This window comes from Canis lupus, chromosome 9 (assembly GCF_011100685.1).
Source record: "Canis lupus familiaris isolate Mischka breed German Shepherd chromosome 9, alternate assembly UU_Cfam_GSD_1.0, whole genome shotgun sequence".
Classification (NCBI taxonomy): domain Eukaryota; kingdom Metazoa; phylum Chordata; class Mammalia; order Carnivora; family Canidae; genus Canis; species Canis lupus.
In genome coordinates this window covers 55,125,805-55,145,001 of record NC_049230.1, presented here as the reverse complement: position 1 = coordinate 55,145,001, position 19,197 = coordinate 55,125,805, and the positions used below count along the sequence as shown (strand labels likewise).

General features: G+C 42.1%; 1 protein-coding gene across 3 annotated transcripts in view; it reads left to right on the top strand.

Annotated features, from left to right (window-relative positions):
• The window catches only part of GLE1 (GLE1 RNA export mediator), a 35,714-nt gene that overhangs the window by 2,455 nt on the left and 14,062 nt on the right, over positions 1-19,197 (top strand). For 2 of the 3 annotated variants that reach the window (XR_005364946.1, XM_038549171.1), the window contains exons 2-6: positions 3,392-3,613; positions 7,764-7,874; positions 11,723-11,871; positions 12,381-12,441; positions 12,690-12,944. Coding sequence is in view for 2 of the 3 variants with exons in the window: in XM_038549171.1 (XP_038405099.1) it covers positions 3,392-3,613; positions 7,764-7,874; positions 11,723-11,871; positions 12,381-12,441; positions 12,690-12,944 (798 nt within the window). In the remaining variant the exon portion in view is untranslated. The remainder of the gene's footprint in view (positions 1-3,391; positions 3,614-7,763; positions 7,875-11,722; positions 11,872-12,380; positions 12,442-12,689; positions 12,945-19,197) is intronic. The other variant, XM_038549172.1, reaches the window with a different exon arrangement.

The window sequence follows — 19,197 nt, the reverse complement described above, 5'->3', positions numbered from 1 at the left end:
TATTTCTATTGTGTCTTGAAAATGAGTCTCATTTATAAAGTATGCATACAACCTGTATGTTTCTGTGTCCAGATTTGGTTTGAATATCTGTTAATTGCACATGGAATGTGTACCTACGATCTAGATCAGTATCTCTCGCTGCAGCACTATTGACATTTTGGGGTGAGTCGAAGAATTCTTTTTTGTGAGGGGCTGCTATTGCTGTATTGCATTGGAGGATGTTTAGCAGCATCCCTGACCTCCACTGACTAGGTGCCAATAGCATCCTCCCAGTTGTGACAATGAAAAATGTCTCCAGACATTGCCAGCTTTCCCCCGGGGGGTAAAATTGATCCTGCTGTAGAACCACTGATCTAGGTAAAATAATAACTTGCAATTTTTTAAAAAAAGATTTTATTTATTTATTTATTCATGAGAGACAGAGAGAGAGAGAGAGAGAGAGACAGGCACAGGCACAGGCAGAAGCAGGCTCCACTTAAGGAGCTCGACGTGGGACTCAATTCCGGGTCTCCAGGATCATGCCCTGGGCCAAAGACGGCGCTAAACAGCTGAGCCACCCAGGCTGCCCCATAACTTGCAATTTTTGAGTAGTTATTATGTGCTAGGATTTTTAAGCCCTTTATATCTATTATCGTTTAATCCTCCTCAACTGTTTCAAGGTGGATCCTTTATTATTCCTTTTTAGAAGTGATGAAGCAGGGCACTTGGGTGGCTCAGTCCGTTAAGTGTCTGCCTTTGGCTTCAGGTCATGGTCTCAGAGTCCTGGGAGTAAGCCCCTCGTTGGGGTCCCTGCTCAGTGGGGAGCCTGCTTCTCCCTCTCCCCTCTGCTTATGTTCTCTCTCTCTCTCTCTCTCTCTCTCTCTCTCTCTCTCTTAAATAAATAAATAAATAAATAAATAAAATCTTTTTTTTTCCAAAAATTTTTAAAAATTCATTTGACAAAAAAGTAAATAAATAAATAAATTCATTTGACAGAGCACACAAGCATGGGGACTGGCAGGCAGAGGCAAAGGGAGGGGGAGAAGCAGACTCCCCGTGGAGCAGGGAGTCTGATGTGGAGCTTGGTCCTACTACCCTGAGATTATGACCTGAGCCAAAGGCAGACGCTCAACTGCCTGAGCCACCCAGGTGCCCCAATAAATAAAATCTTTAAAAAATAAAAGAAATGGGGATCCCTGGGTGGCGCAGCGGTTCGGCGCCTGCCTTTGGCCCAGGGCGCGATCCTGGAGACCCGGGATCGAGTCCTGCGTCGGGCTCCCGGTGCATGGAGCCTGCTTCTCCCTCTGCCTGTGTCTCTGCCTCTCTCTCTCTCTCTCTGTGTGTGTGTGTGACTATCATAAATAAATAAAAATTAATAAAAAAATAAAAAAATAAAAGAAATGATGAAGTTTAGGCAGTGATGAAGTTAGGTAAACTTCCTCATGGTTATACAGGTAAGTGGAACGTCAGGATGGAACTTAAGCTAAGAAAGGCTGGTTCCAGGGATCCCTGGGTGGCGCAGCGGTTTGGCGCCTGCCTTTGGCTCAGGGCGTGATCCTGGAGACCCGGGATCGAATCCCACATCGGGCTCCTGGTGCATGGAGCCTGCTTCTCCCTCTGCCTGTGTCTCTGCCTCTCTCTCTCTCTCTGTGACTATCATAAATTTAAAAAAAAAAATTAAAAAAAAAAAGAAAGGCTGGTTCCAAATTCAGTGCTTTTAATCACTATTAATATTTATTTGTTTGTTTGTTTATTTATTTATTTATTCATAGAGACACACAGAGAGCGACAGGCAGAGACACAGGCAGAGGGAGAAGCAGGCTCCATGCAGAGAGCCTGCCGTGGTACTCCATACTGGGTCTCCAGGATCACGCCCTAGGCTGCAGGCGGCACTAAACTGCTGCACCCCCGGGGCTGCCCTCACTATTAACTTTTAATAGTGCTCTTAATCAGTATTGTACCATTTTTCCGTATTTCCTGGTAATATTTTCCTGGTATTTATTAAAGTTCTCAGCCAGAATTGCTGTGTACTTTGCGATGAAATGTTATAAGCTTCTCTGGTTTGAATCGCTGTATGGCATTTACACAGAGGTAATAATTAACTGGTAGAGTTGAATAAGTTGTCCACACACATATTAAAGAGTGCTTAGAACTTGTTTTGTAGTCTTTCTATTATAAATCCCATTTGTGGGACACCTGGGTGGCTCGGCGGTTGGGTGTCTGCCTTCCGCTCAGGTAGTGATTCCCCGTCCGGGGATCGAGTCCCACATGGGGCTCCCCTGTGAGGAGCCTGATTCTCCCTCTATGTCTCTGCCTCTCTCTCTGTGTCTCTCATGAATAAATAAATAAAATCTTTAAAAATATATACATATATATGTAAATCAACCCATCATGCTATCACTTTATTTTTTTTTTTCATGCTGTCACTTTAAACTTTTACAGTGATGTATGTCAACTGTTTTTCAATAAAACTGAGAAAAATTGAATCTGAAGTATGGTATTACATAGAATTCACACTCAGTACTTTTGTTTTTTTTTTTTTTAAAGATTTTATTTATTTATCCATGAGAGACAGAGAGAGAGAGGCAGAGACACAGGCAGAGGGAGAAGCAGGCTCCATGCCGGGGGCCCGATGCAGGACTTGATCCCGGGACTCCAGGGTCACGCCCTGGGCCGAAGGCAGGCACCAAACCACTGAGCCACCAGGGATCCCCACTTTTTAAAAATTTTTTTTTATTTTGTAAAAATTTTTTTTTTAATTCATGATAGACATAGAGAGAGAGAGAGAGAGAGAGGCAGAGACACAGGCAGAAGGAGAAGCAGGCTCCATGCAGGGAGCCCGACGTGGGACCTGATCCCGGGACTCCAGGATCACCCGCCCTGCCAAAGGCAGGCGCTAAACCTCTGAGCCACCCAGGGATCCCCCCACTTTTTTTTTTTTTAAACATGGGGCTGAGATCAAGATCTGAGCTGAGATCAAGGATCAGATGTTTAACCGAGTAAGCCACCCAGGTGCCCTCACATTCAGTAGTTTTAATCGACTAACGTCCCCCTGATTGTGTATGCTGTAGCTTATGTCAAAATTTCCTGTGTCCTTTTCTGTTCTGATGTTTTAGATTGCTTTCAAATATGCTTTAATGACCATCTTTGTGTGTTGTTCCTTTTTCTGTGGTTAGAGTTATTTAGTCTGATGCTCTAAAAGGATAGTAGTCAGGGTCATTATCAAGAAACCGCTTTTTCTTCATCTCTGATTGTTAGTACAATTAGATTGGGTCTTTGGTATGTATGTATGTATTTTATTCAGGGCTTCTTAGATTACCAGTAAGGCAGGTAGTGGATTGTAAGGACAAAATTATTTTTGATTGCTTAGATCAATTGATGTATAAGTTCAACTTCACCCTCTTCTCTCTAGGATGTTTTGGAAGAATGTATGTCTCTTCCCAAGCTGTCTTCCTACTCTGGATGGGTGGTAGACCATGTCTTATGCCACACGCAAGAGAACCCACTTTCCTCTGAGACCGCAGTATCCTCCAGATCCACCTTAACCCTTGGCCAACCTTCATCTGGTCCCAAATCTCCTGTCAGAACCCCCACCTTCTCACCAACCTCCTCAGTAACACCAGATGGAGCAGAGGTAAGGTTTGTGATCAGCTTAAGACAGGAGTCAGTGGTGGCTGAAAAGTTGAAGTGTTTAAAGGGCCCCTGACAGGCTCATGCTGTGGAGCATGCAACTCTTGCTCTCAGGACCATGAGCTTGAGCCCCATGTTGAGCATAGTGATTACTTAAAAATCTTAAAAAAAAAGTTGAAGTGTTTAACATTGTCAGATGACAGTGACCTTACCCTGGGGAAGATAGTGGTGGCTCTTTCTTATAGCTGTTGTGGGGACGCCATTCACTACATCATGCAGCGTTCTCTCTCTCTCTCTTTTTTTCATGCAGTGTTCTCTTTACGAAGAGTGAGAGAAAGATTCCCCTCTGTTCTCAGTAGCAAGAATAATTATTAATTTCGTGAGCAGTTGGGTTTTTTTTTTTTTTCTCATGAACATTGCAGGAGTTTAACTCACGAGGTTTCCCTTTTTGTATTGGCTGCTGGAGGCTTACAGTAAATTTCATACCTGATCTCAAGATGTATGTACCTTATCATGGTTCTGTAATTTTAAAACAAAAACTGTAATTTGTTTTAAAAAAAAAAGCGTTTTTACCCTCTTTTTGACTATTTTGTGCCTGCCTTTTTTTCTCCCACTTGAAAACAGTTAAATTGTTACTAGTGGTGTTCTGTTCTTTTCTTTCTCTTTTTCTGGGGTGGGGATGGGGGTATTCTTCCAGAAGTAGTTTGCGTATTTACAAATATACAAGAATATACTGTATGATTCCATCTATTTAACATTCTTAAAATAAGAGTGTTAAAGAGAACAGATTAGAGGCATGAAGATAGGTGGGGTTGAGGATCCCTGGGTGGCGCAGCGGTTTAGCGCCTGCCTTTGACCCAGGGCGCGATCCTGGAGACCCAGGATCGAGTTCCACATCGGGCTCCTGGTGCATGGAGCCTGCTTCTCCCTCTGCCTGTGTCTCTGCCTCTCTCTCTCTGTGACTATCATAAAAAAAAAAAAAAAAAGAAAAAGATAGGTGGGGTTTAGGAAGCTTTATGGTGATGGGACAGTTCTGTACCTTGATTGTGCTGATAGTCACAGAAATCTACACATGAAATAAACTTGCATAGAACGATACACATACACAAATGGGTTCTCGTACAACTGGTGAAATCTGAAGTAGTTCTGTGGCTTGTAGCAACATCAGTTTACCGTACTTAATATATTTTTAAAAACATTTTTGTTTGTTTATTTATTTGAGAGAGAGAAAACATGAGGTGGGCGGGAGGAGAGAAGGGAGAATCAGACTCCCTGATGAGCAGGGAGCCTGATGCTGGGCTTGATCTCAGGACCCCGGGATCATGACCTGAGCTGAAGGCAGACACCTAATGACTGAGCTACCCAGGTGCCTCTGTTCTTATAATATTTTACTGTATTCCTGAATTTTAATATTGGGGAGACTAGGTGAAGAGTGCACAAACTTCCCTGTACATGTTGTATTTGTGACTTCCTGTGAATTAGGGTTATTTTATTTTATTATTATTATTATTATTATTTTTTTTTTTTATTTATGATAGTCACATAGAGAGAGAGAGAGAGAGAGAGAGAGAGGGAGGCAGAGACACAGGCAGAGGGAGAAGCAGGCTCCATGCACCGGGAGCCTGACGTGGGATTCGATCCCGGGTCTCCAGGATCGCGCCCTGGGCCAAAGGCAGGCGCCAAACCGCTGCGCCACCCAGGGATCCCTATTTTATTATTTTTTTAAAGATTTTATTTATTTATTCATGACCGACACAGAGAGAGAGAGAGAGAGAAAAGCAGAGACAACAGGCAGAGGAAGAAGCAGGCTCCATGCAGGGAGCCCAGTGTGGGACTTGATCCAACCACTCCAGGATCACACCCTAAGCCAAAGGCAGATGCTTAACCACTGAGCCACCCAGGCATCCCAGAATTAGGATTATTTTATTTTATTTTATTTTTTATTTATTTATTTTTTGGATTATTTTAAAATAAGAAAAATTTGTTTTTTCTAAAAAAGTGCTTCTCGGGGGGATCCCTGGGTGGCGCAGCGGTTTGGCGCCTGCCTTTGGCCCAGGGCGCGATCCTGGAGACCCGGGATCGAATCCCACATCGGGCTCCCGGTGCATGGAGCCTGCTTCTCCCTCTGCCTATGTCTCTGCCTCTCTCTCTCTCTCTCTCTCTCTCTCTCTCTCTCTCTCTGTGACTATCATAAATAAATAAAATTAAAAAAAAAAAAAGTGTTTCTCGGTTCTGATTCTGCCAATATTGTGGCCTGCCTATGGGCAGGCCTCTTCCTCTCCTTAGGCCTCAACTTCTTCATATGGAAATTTGGTACTGTGCCAAACTGCTGAGGTCCTCTCCAGACTTCTTAACTGACTGAACCACTTAGGAGCCCCTATTTATTTATTTTTATTATTTAAAGATTGATTTATTTGAGAGAGAGAGAGCATGAGGCAGGTGGAGAGGCAGAGGGAGAGAGAGAGAGACTCCTCAAACAGCCTCCCCATTGAGCGTGGAGCTGACATTTGGCTCCTTCCCAGGACCCTGAGATCATGATCTGAGTTAAAATCAAGTGTTGAACAGTTAACTGGCTGAGCTAACCCAGGCACACCCATTCTTGAAGTTTAAATAAAGTTTTGGATGGATTCATATAATAGATTATTGTGTCATTTAGGACTTTTTGGTGTTTAGCAGAAACCTAGTTTATTTTTTAATTATTGTTTTAGTAACCCAGTTTTTTGTTAAAGATTTTTTATTTATTTATGAGAGACACAGAGAGAGGCTGAGGGGCGGCAGAGATACAGGCAGAGGGAGAAGCAGGCCCCATGTCAGAAGCCCGATGTGGGACTTGATCCTGGGACCCTGGGATCACTCCCATTGTCAAAGGCAGACATTCAACCCTGAGCCACCCAGGCTTCCCTTTAGTAACCCAGTTTGTTTGTTTGTTTATTTAAGATTTATTTATTCATTCATTCAGAGAGAGCAAAGAGAGAGGCAGAGACACAGGCAGAGGGAGAAGTAGGCTCGATGCAGGAAGCCCGATGCGGGACTCGATCCCAGGTCTCCAGGATCACACCCCGGGCTGCAGGCGGCGCTAAACCGCTACGCCACTGGGGCTGCCCAAGTAACCCAGTTTAAACTAGCTTAAGCAGGAGTGCTTAGTGGTTCAGTTGGTTAAGTATCTGCTTTTGGCTCAGGTCTTGATCCCAGGGTCCTGGGATTGAGCTCTGTGTTGGGTTCCCTGTTCAGCAAGGAGCCTGCTTCTCCCTCTCCCTCTGCTGCTCCCCCCTTGCTTATGCTGTCTCACTCTGTCAAGTAAATAGATAAAGTCTTTAAAAAATAATAGTAAACTAGCTTAAGCAAAACAAGAGGAGAAAAAGGAATAATTAGCTCATATAACCATGAAGTCTGTGAGTGCATTCATAATTGGTTTAATCCAGGCAATCTGCTTTTTGTCTCTGCTTTACACTATTTCTGACTTGATCCAGTGACCCAAATACGGGGCTTTGCCTCTCCTCTCAATTCTGTTTATCTCTTTTTGGTTTCATTTTTCACATGACTCCTTGTGGCATGATGGCCATTAGTAACCCTAGACACACATCTTAGATTAGCATCCCTAGAAGTATTAAGCCTTTCCAGGTAACTCCATCAGAAAAGTTCAGAGACGGAGTCTGGCCTACCTTGGATCATAAGCCTCATTCTTGAAGTAGATGCTGGGGCACAGGAGGATAGAGTACTTTGACTGGTAGGCTGGTCAGATGTTACCCATGATGGAGGAAGGTAGAAGAATTGAGGATTTGGACTGGGATTGCTCCATCCAAACCACCTTAGCACAACTGGACACTTACCAGAAGAAAGGGGGAAATTTTGCTGGGTAAATCAAAACAAAACCAAAACACAAAGCAAAACAAAAAAACTGTCCAAAGCAACAAACCATTTATTGGTTTGTATATTGTTATATAAATATAACTTACTAATTATTTCTTTTACTAAGGAAAACAATTAGAACAAGATCAATATCATGAAAAGCACACTGGTTCTAATCTAAATTGTTGTTCTTATAATTATTGTCTGTAAGTAGGGATGTAGTTTTCATCTGAAAGGGATAGCACCAAGTTTACCATTGTGAATGCTTAATTTTTCCTTTTTTTTTTTTTTTTTTGTCTATATAGGGCAAACATAAGTCCCAGTATACAGAACCTATGGTACTTCAGTCCTCCCGGGGGATCAAGGTGGAAGGCTGCATCCGAATGTATGAGCTGGTACATAGGATGAGAGGAACAGTAAGTGACCCATGAAGTAGTAAGGCAGGCTTGACTGAGGGAGCCATATTTAAATGCAGTTTTGCGGGCATTAAGGATGTCCACCTCACACTAATCATTGTGTGCCTCATGCTAGTAGCTCCTGATTTATTTGGGGAGATAGTGTAATGTAGCAGTCACAAGTGAGCTCTCTGAAGGGAGATCTGGGTTCAAATCCTAGCTTTTCTATTTTACATATGATTTTGATAAAATTACCTAGGCTTTCCTGGCTTCCATTTACTTTTCCAGAATTTAAAGATGATCTGGGGTTGTCAAATAAGCTTATACTGAGAAGATGGATCTTAATAGCCTCTTTTTTTTTTTTTTAAGATTTTACTTATTTATTCATGAGAGCATGAGAGAGAGAGGCAGAGACACAGGCAGAGGGAGAAACAGGCTCCGAGAGAGAGAGAGAGAGAGGCAGGCAGAGACACAGGCAGAGGGAGAAACAGGCTCCATGCAGGGAACCTGGTGTAGGACCCGACCCCGGGTCTCCAGGATCACACCCTGGGCCGAAGGCGACGCTAAACCGCTGGGCTACCAGGGCTGCCCTCTTAATAGCCTCTTAAAGAAAGAATAGTTTGTTTTTTGTTTTTTTTTTTTTATGATAGTCAGAGAGAGAGAGAGGCAGAGACATAGGCAGAGGGAGAAGCAGGCTCCATGCACCGGGAGCCTGATGTGGGATTTGATCCCGGGTCTCCAGGATCGTGCCCTGGGCCAAAGGCAGGTGCCAAACTGCTGTGCCACCCAGGGATCCCAAGAAAGAATAGATTTAATGATATATTTGACTTTATGATTTTTTCATGCTTTTCTGAAAAAGATTAGAAGGATTTTAATTCCTAGGTCTTTTGAGAAAGCACAATTAATACAACAGAAATCAGAACATCTAATTCATAAATTTAACAACAAACCAATGTTATTTTGTTATATAAATTAACCCTCATTAGAGTGCACAGGATGGAGGCCTGTTTTAAATTTATTGCCATCATTTTTGCCTATTTACTAAAGGCTAGCAGTGTTTTGTTTTTTTTTAAGATTTATTTATTTATTTATTCATTCAGAGAGAGAGAGAGAGAGAGAGAGAGAGAGGCAAGACACAGGCAGAGGGAGAAGCGGGCTCCATGCAGGGAGCCTGACGTGGGACTTGATCCCGTGTCTCCAGGATCACGCCCTGGGCTGCAGGCGTTGCTAAACCACTGCACCACCGGGGCTGCCTGCTAGTAGTGTTTCAAATGATGGAGCTTTTACTGGCATCCCCCTCCATTGTTATTTGAAAAAGTATGTATTAAAAAAAAAAAAAGAAAGAAAAACTATGTATATATCTACTTTAAAAATATGTCTAGTTTTCGGGATCCCTGGGTGGCGCGGCGGTTTGGCGCCTGCCTTTGGCCCAGGGCGCGATCCTGGAGACCCGGGATCGAATCCCACGTCGGGCTCCCGGTGCATGGAGCCTGCTTCTCCCTCTGCCTGTGTCTCTGCCTCTCTCTCTCTCTCTGTGTGACTATCATAAATAAATAAAAAAAAAATTTAAAAAAATATGTCTAGTTTTCACAAGCTTTTTTTTTTTATTCTCCACTTGTTTCTTTTTCAGCGCATTTTATTCTCATATCATCCTGGAGTTTTGTTTTGTTTGTTTTCAGATTTAATCATGTTCCTTGAAATATCTGCCTCCTCTAGATTCATTATTTTCCACTTGTTCACTTTGATTTTCTTAGGGTATAGCGTTTCCTCAAATAGCTAATGACCTTTATTTGTCAGTGGTTGGACCAAAGCTTCAAGGTGCATAGTCAGGAACAAGATTATTAATGCTTTTGGACTGCCTGAGTGTCAGAATTCCTAGGGTATTGTTCTGAAATACCAGACTCCATGCTAGCTTATCCAGGGTTGTTTCTGGACAGTTTATTCATTTTCTTGCAGGGAAAAACTCTGTTTTTTGCCTGGGAGTATATATGAGCTGTGTAACAAATCACCCCCAAACTTGTTGCTTACAACTGCTAGTAGCATTTCATTACTGTCTTTCATGTTTCTGGAGGTTGATGTGCTCAACTAGGTGGTTCTCACTTGGGGGCTGTGCAGTTGTGGCGAAGGGGCTGGAGTTCTTTCAAAGGCTTCCTTGGTCACCTAGGTAGCAATTGAAGTTAGCTGCTGGCTGGAACATCTACCCTCTCTACATGGTGGGGCTTCCTCGTAGCTTGGAGGTTGGATTCCAAGAGCAAGCATCTTAAGAAATAATGGCCAACCAGTGTGGCCTTTTGTAACCTACTCTTGGAAGTCACGTAACATAATTTCTCTTTCCCACATTCTCTTGGTCAACACAGTCATAAAGTCCTACTCAAGGTGAAGTGGAGAAGATGGGAAGGTGTCAGAGAATGTGCAGATCTCTTTTCAAATCATTACCCAATATACAACAGTGAAAAGAAAAATCAAATATGAAATGGGCAAAAGATAAAGGTACTTTACCAATACAGACAATGAAGCATATGAAAAGATGTTTTAAAAAAAATCATTACAGCACACGTCCCTGGCTGTTGGCTGTTCTGATCTCATGATTTGGGGGTGGGAGTAAGAATTGACTATTTTGTCCACAAACATTCAGCTGATGTTTCTGTTTTCAGCCCCATGAACCTCACCTGATTTCAGATGTGACATTTCCCAGTCCCGGGCCTCTTTGAGGTTCTAGTAGGTTGTTGGCTTTCTCCCTGAGAGGGTTAGTCTTCTTGTGTGTGTGTGTGCATGCATGCATGCATCATCACATTTTCTTAGTTCTGCTCTGTCAGTCCACATTCCTCTACAGAAACTTTCTATCTTCCAGAAGCATATTATAAGTTTTTCCCTTGCTGATGATCCCAGGGACTCTCAGTGGTTGAGTCTTTTTTTCCTTCCCAAGTCGTATTTAAACAGAGGCTCGGAGGAGAGGTTATATATGCTTGTGTTCGCTTTGCCTTCTTGTACTGGAAGCTCTAAAATAGAATAATGTAATGTCTTAACAATATATTTTGCCATATCTTCATGCCAGTATATATAGCATCTCATCCTGTTTAAAGGTTGCAAGGTATTCTTGAGTCTGACTCACTGTAATATGTTTAGTCAATCTCCAGTTAATTGAAATTGTTTTAAATTTATTGCCATCATCAAGAGGCCTGCTGTGAGCATCCTTATACATATATCTTTGCACACCCATGCAAATATTTCCTCAGGATAAATTCCTAAAATTAAACTAGTGTCAAAGGATGTGTATACTTTAAATTTTGGTAGTTAAAAATAATAATAATAATGATAAATAAATAAATTTTGGTAGTTAAAATGTCACATCGCCCTTAAAAACCATATGAGAATACTCTCATGAATAATAAATGGAAAACCTGATACCTTTCGGAATATAGGAAGGAGACTAAGCTGAGGTGGGGAGGAGATGTAGGCAGAAATGATAAGGTATAGAAAAGAGTAACGTGGGAATGTGCATAGCACGTTTATGGAGTTAGAGTGAGGATTTCTGTTGGTTCGTCAGAAACCCTCATTAGAATGCACAGGATGGAGGCCTAAAAGCACAGGGCTGTTTGACACCATGTTGGTAAATACCTGTCTGTTCTCAGCTGACATTAGAATGACATGAACCGAATGGGGCAAATTGGAAGAGTTTCCTAAAACAGCCGAGTTTAAACATCTACCCAAAGGGGAGGTGCAACTCGAGCATAGTTTCTGAGAAGTAAGCAGGTGGTTACATGCCTTTGGGTATCTCTGGAGCTAAAGGCTGCCAGGAGGTTATTCTCCACAGGTAAGTGAGCAAGGTGCTAATGGAGCTCCAGAGAGCAGGTGCTGATCCTTTTCAGGAGGGCCTGAGGCAGTGGCAAGAGGAGCAGGAGAGGAAGGTGCGAGCCCTCTCTGAGATGGCATCTGAACAACTGAAGCGCTTCGATGAACGGAAGGAACTGAAACAGCATAAAGAATTCCAGGACTTAAGGGAAGTGATGGAGAAGAGGTGAGCGGGATCATCAGTGTGCTTGGCTGCATTAGACCTGAAGGAAAAAGGGTTGGACTTCTTCTGAGGCCTTAAATCTCAAAATAAAATAGCCAGTGAAGCTTATAACCTAGAAAAATGACCACCCCTGGAAAGTCAACCCATGTATCACAAAGAGAGGGAGGCTTTTAGGAGAGGGAGGGTAGGGATCCCTAGGTGGCGCAGCGGTTTGGCGCCTGCCTTTGGCCCAGGGCGCGATCCTGGAGACCCGGGATCGAATCCCACATCGGGCTCCCAGTGCATGGAGCCTGCTTCTCCGGTGCATGAAGCCTGCTTCTCCCTCTGCCTATGTCTCTGCCTCTCTCTCTTTCTCTCTCTGTGACTATCATAAATAAATAAAAATTTAAAAAGAAAAAAAAGTCTTTCTAAAAAGAAATGCTTGTTTAAAAAAAAAAAAAAAAAAGGAGAGGGAGGGTAAGACAATTTTATGGGGCATGCCTGACTGCTCTTCCCTGCCATTTTTCGTGCAGTTCCAGGGAGGCCCTGGGGCACCAAGAGAAGCTAAAAGCTGAGCATCGTCACAGAGCAAAGGTCAGAGCCTGGGAGAATCCATGTGGGCCTTTCCATGTCTAGTTTTAACCCTCCCAAAGTGGGGTTTTGGCAGACGGGTATGGAGGACCTGGCCCAAATCTCACCTCTGTGTGACTCACCTTGGGCTGCCCTCTTTCTGTTCGGGGTCCATCTGTAAAAATATGTAGCCCATGTAGGGCTCAGGGGAGACAGAAAGAGAAGGCCGAGAGGTGCCTCAGAGAAAGGTAACTGGACAGCCCTTCCTGCAGATTCTCAACCTGAAGCTGCGGGAGGCCGAGCAACAGCGCCTGAAGCAGGTGGAGCAGGAGCGGCTGCGGAAGGAAGAAGGCCAGATCCGCCTGCGGAGCCTCTATGCCCTGCAGGAGGAGGTGCTGCACCTCAACCAGCAGCTGGACACCTCTGAGCAGCACAGAGACACGCTGAAGTTTGACCTGTCTGCCTTCCGGACCCGAGGCAACCAGCTGTGCAGCCTTGTCTCGGGAATCATTCGGGCCACTTCTGAGGTAAGGAGTCTTTGGAGGGACCTCAGATAATCATTCGTTAGCATTTCATCTTTCTTCCCTGATAAGGAGTGGTGGGGGGCAGTTATCCTCACCCCAAGTTGGACTCCTACATATCGAGTTTCCAGTGTTAGGTTAAACAAATAATTGTTTATTCTGATTGTGAAATTGAGTAATATTTTATTGAACTCCTGCTATGCTATGGTAAAAGTTAAAACCTCACAGGAATGCACATTGCTTTTTTTCTGTTAATGTTATATTTTGAACACATAATTAGTATAACCATTAAAAATATTTTGATGTTTTTAATTAGAGCAGTATTGCCATGACACATAGTAGATATTTAGTAAGTATTTGATGAACTTGTCAGAATAGGATACCTCCCACATATAATCATACCAAAATCGATCAGAAAAAAAAACATACCTACTATTGAATATTAAAGTTTCTGTATTTTCACTACCATGCATAATGCTGTAGTGATACCATTTTATATATGTCTTACTTATATTTCTTTGAGAAAAACTCCTAAAAACAGAATTCTTGCTCAAAAAAATTTAAGGTTCTTTTTATTTTATTTTTAAAGATTTTATTCATTCATTTGATAGAGAGAGCAGGCAGACGAGCAGGGGGCAGGGGCAGAGGGAGAGGGAGAAATAGACTCCCTGCAGAGCAGTGAGCCCGATGCAGGGCTCAATCCCAGGACCCTGAGATGATTTGAGCCAAAGGCAGATGCTTAGCCAACTGAACCATCCAGGTGTCCCCTTTAAGGTCTTGATTCTTACCCCAAACTTGTACCAGTTCAGTAGGCCCCATGCCCAACATGGGGCTTAAACTCATGACCCTGAGATCAAGCGTCATGCTCTACAGACTGAGCCAACCAAGTACCCCTAATTAAAATTTTTTTTTTTTAATTTTAATTTTTAAAAAGATTTTTATTTATTTATTCATGAGAGACACAGAGAAAGAGGCAGACACAGGCAGAGGGAGAAGCAGGCTTCTCACAGGAAGCCTGATGTGGAACTCAATCCCCAGATCAGGATCACTCCCTGTGCTGAAGGCAGATGTGCAACCGCTGAACCACCCAGGTGTCCCTAAAAATTTTTGAAATTAAAATTCAGTTCTTCAGTCACAGAAGCCATATTTTAAATCCTCAACAACTACATATGGCTAATGGCTACTATATTGCAGATCATAAATGTGGAACATTTCTAGCACTACAGAAAGTTCTGTTAGAAGGCACTGTCCTTCCACAGTTCACAGAAAATACAGGTAATAAAGAAACCTAATAGAATATACCACAGGGTTAGGGTTAGCAATTGCATTCTGGAGTTTTTCAGAACATAGGAAATTTTATAGAACAAATGATCCAGACTCTTTGATAATTAATGGCAAGGAAAAAAACATAAAGGATGTAGAACCTTGAGATTAAAAGACTTAATTACAAGACATAAACCAAAAGGTTGAGCCTTGTATAGATGTTAATGTTCCAGCCGTTAAAAAAGTTTTAGACAAGAGCGCCTGGGTGACTTAGTCGCTTAGGTGTCTGACTTCAGCTCAGGTCTTTATCTCAGGGATATGTGCTCAGTGGCGAGTCTGCTTGTCTCTCTGCCCCTCTAGCTGATTGTGCATGTGTTCTCTTTCTCTTTCAAATAAATCTTTTTTTTTTTTTTTTTTTAAGATTTAATTTATTCATGAGAGACACAGAGAGAGAGAGAGAGGCAGAGACACAGGCAGAGGGAAAAGCAGGCTCCACCCAGGGATCCCTGGGTCCCCAGGATCATGCCCCGGGCTGAAGGCAGCACTAAACCACTAAGCCACCGGGGCTGCTCTCAAATTAATCTTAAAAAAAATTTGAGCACTGACTGGATATTTGGTCATATTAAATTATCAGTTTTTTAGGTGTGATATTAGTATTCTGGTTATGTTAGCAAAGAGTTTTATCTTTAGAGATCCATACTAAAGTATCTTCCAGATGAAGTAATATATCTAAGATCTATTGTAAAACCATTGGGGGAGGGCATGCAGCTGGAAGGAGAGATAAAACAAGACTGCCATGTGTTGATTCTTGCTCAAGCTGGAGAATGGTTGCATAAAGGTTCATTATGCTGTTCTAATTCTGTGTAGGTTTGAGATTTTATAAAAGGAAAGGTAAACAAAAGCTATAAAGTAAATTCAAAGGGAATGATCAGCTATAAAAATAAACTTTTGGGGCACCTGGTGGCTCAGATGGTTAAGAAGAAGATGGTTAAGAAGGTCAGAGCCTGACCTTCGGCTCAGGTCATGATCTCTGGGTCCTGGGATTGAGCCCCGTATTGGGCTCCCAGCTCAGCAGGAATTTTGCTTCTCCCTCTCCCTCTCCCCCGTGCTCATGCTCTCTCTCTCTCTCTCTGTCTCAAATGAATAAATAAAAAATCTTAAAAAAATAAACTTCTGCTTCAAATATGAGAAATGGTTGAAGTTCTTAATATTTAGGGATGCCTGGGTGGCTCAGTGGTTGAGTGTCTGCCTTTAGCTCAGGGCATGATCCCGGGATCTGGGATCAAGTCCCACGTTTGGCTCCCTGCATGGAGTCTGCTTCTCTCTCTGCCTATGTCTCTGCCTCTTTCTCTGTGTCTCTCATGAATAAATAAATAAAATCTTTAAAAAAAAACCTTAAAAATAATTTTTAAAACGGTTCTTAATATTTAGAACATGTATTAACTGGTTTTTTAAAACAACTTGAATAGAAATATGAACTGAGGGTGAGAACGTACAATTCATAAAAATGTCAACTAGGGGGGCACCTGGCAGGCTCAGTAGAGTCAGTAGATTCTAGGAGCTCTTTCTTTCTTTCTTTCTTTCTTTTTTTTTTTTTTTTTTAAGATTTTATTTATTTATTCATGAGAGACACAGAAAGAGAGAGGCAGAGACACAGGCAGAGGGAGAAGCAGGCTCCATACAGGGAGCCCGATGTGGGACTCCATCCCAGAACTCCAGGATCACACCCTGAGCTGAAGGCAAATGCTCAACTGCAAGCCACCCAGGCGTCCCTACAAACTCTGTCTCAATATTCCTTTCTGTTTCCATGATATAAATTTTTATTCTCCTACCAGAGTAATTCCTTTTTAATTGCTATAGCTTTATAATAATATATTTTAATATACAAAAGGGGAAATTTATTGTGAATTTCCTGAAGAATTTTGTTGTTGTTCCCTTCCTACCTTGGACAAGATGGTTTAAAATGGGAGGCCTCAGGGGATCCCTGGGTGGCTCAGCGGTTTAGCGCCTGCCTTTGGCCCAGGGCGCAATCCTAAAGTCCTGGGATCGAGTCCTGCGTCAGGCTCCCTGCATGAAGCCTGCTTCTCCCTCTGCCTGTGTCTCTGCCTCTCTCTCTATGTCTATTGTAAATAAATAAATAAAATCTTTAAAAATAAAATAAAATGGGAGGCCTCGTGGGAACAGCTGACTGAGTCAGTGGTGGAGTGTGCTACTCTTGATGTCAGGGTTGTGAGTTTGAGCCCCATGGTGGGGGTAGAGATTACTTAAAAATAAAATCTTTTAAAATAATAAAATCCACAAATCAACAAGAAGACTCATTGATTTAACAGGCAAAACTACAAATTTATAGGACAGAATATACAAAATGATACAAAGCTCCTTGATTCATTTTATAATCCTGGTAGATTCTTTTGTTTGTTTGTTTGTTTTAAGATTTATTTATTTTAGAGAGCATGAACAGGAGGGGCAGAGAGAGAGGGAGAGAAAAACTCAAACAGACTCTGCTGATTATGCAGCCTGACACAGGACTCAGTCTTACGACCCTAAGTCCACGACCTGAGCTTAAACGAAGAGGTGGATGCTTAACCAATTACACTACCCAGGCGCCCCTGGTAATCATATTCTAGCAAAACAGCAGCTAAAAGAAATGGGCACATCACTCTGGCTTATATACATTCTTATTTAAGAGCAGTTCTAGGGGATCCCTGGGAGGCTCAGTGGTTTAGTGCCTGCCTTCGGCCCAGGGCGTGATCCTGGAGACCGGGGATCGAGTCCCACGTCAGGCTCCCCGCATGGAGCATGCTTCTCCTTCTGCCTGTGTCTCTGCCTCTTTTTCTCTCTGTGTCTCTCATGAATAAATAAAATCTTTAAAAAAAAAAAAAAAAAGAGCAGTTCTAAATAAAAGATAAGTAAATGAAATTTATCAGTGCCTCAAAGAGTAATGTGCTATAACCAAAGAGGTACTATTTAAAGGATATTGAACAGGTGGTTCAGTTGTTATGAAATCTTTTCATGAAATTCATTTCACTTATAGATTAATGGAGCCAAGTTATGTGTTTATCTCATCAGATGCTGTAAAAGTATATGCTGAAATTCAACATCCTTTCCAGATTAAAAAAAAAAAACTTACAGTAAATTAAAAATATAAATGTGTTGCTCATGAACATGACAAAGTACTTATCCATTTCAGACTACATTTTAGGGACGCCTGGGTGGCTCAGCAGGTGAGCGTCTGCCTTTGGCTCAGGGCGTGATCCCGGAGTTCCAGGATTGAGTCCCACATCGGGCTCCCTATATGGAGCCTGCTTCTCCCTCTGCCTATGTCTCTGTCTCTCTGTCTCTCTCTCTGTGTCTCTCATGAATAAATAAATAAAATCTTAAAAAATAAAAAAGACTACATTTTAGATATGTTGTTAAAGTAAGGAAAGAAAGATACTACATTGTTCCTGTTGTTTAAAGTTAACAGAAGTTTTAGCGAATACAAGGTAACAAAACAAATTACAGTAGAAATCTTTAAATGAGGAAATGTCATCTGATGACAATATGATTGTCTACCTAGAAAGCCAAGAGTGAAAAGCTGGGAACTATTAGGTTTTCTTATGAGATTAGGTGATATGACAAAAGTTTTTTTTTTTTTAAGATTTTATTTTTTTATTCACGAGAGACCCAGTAGAGAGAGGCAGAAACAGACGGAGAAGTAGGCTCCCTGTGGGAAGCCCAGTGTGAGACTCTATCTTGGGACCCTGGGATCCTGACCTGAGCCAAAGGTAGACGCTCAACCAGTGAGCCACCCAGGTGCTCTTTAAGTGCAAAAATTTAAAGTATTCTGACAAAAAAAAGTTAAAAATATGGTGGACTAAAAAATGCTTAGAAATAAACTAGCATGAAATAGAAGTGATTGACATTTTAAAAAGTGTAAAATTTTATTGAATTTATAAAAAAAGACTAGAATAAGTGGAAGGATTTACTGTGTTTCTGAAGCTTCATTAAAGTAAGCTGTCAGGGATACCTGGGTGGCTCAGCAGTTTGAGCGTCAGCTTTCAGCTCAGGGTGTGATCCTGGGGTCCTAGGATCAAGTCCCGCATTGGGCTCCTGCATGGAGCCTGCTTCTTCCCCTGCCTGTGTCTCTGCCCCATTCTCTCTCTCTGTCTCTCGTGAATAAATCTTAAAAAAAAAAAAAAAGTTGGACTTTTCACAAAGAAATCTCATGATGGGACTGGTATGATCGAACATAAAAACATTTTCTAACACTACAGTTAAAGTGATTTCTGCTTATTAGGTACAGGCAGCAAGATCAGTGGAATAGAATGACCAGCCCAGAAAGGGACATGTTTTTTGTAGATAATTTAATGTATTATAAAGGTATCATTTCAGGGGCTGGGTGGCTCAGTCAGTTAAGCATCTGCTTTTGGCTCTGGTCATGATCTCAGATCTCAGGGTCCAGGGATTGAGTCCCATATCAGTCTCCCTGCTCAGTGGGGAGTCTGCTTTTCCCCTTGCCCCTCACGGTGCTCATGAGTGCTCTATTTCTCTCAAATAAATAAAATCTTAAAAAAAAAAAAAAAGTGTCAGATCAGTGGAGAAAAGATGAATTAGGGGCATATGGGTGGTTCTGTTGCTCGGGCATCTGTCTTCGGCTCAGGTCATGATCCTAACGTCCTGGGATCAAGCTCCACATCTGGCTCTCTGCTCAGCGGGAAGCGTGCTTCTCCCTCTCCCTCTGCTTTTCACTCCCCCTGCTTCAGTGTGTACACTCTCCCTCTCTCTCTCTGTGTCATATAAAAAAAATCTTAAAAATATTAATTAGAACCATAAAAGTGAAGATTAAATTTGTAGCATTCTTTCATCAAATTCCATAATCTCGAATGTATAAAAATGAAGAGACAAACAAATAAATCGTGTTTAGTGAAAACAAATGTAGGCAAATATTTGAATTATATTAAGGTGTGGAGGCCCTGTGTCAGCATAACAATGAAGGCAGAAGTCAAAATGGGAA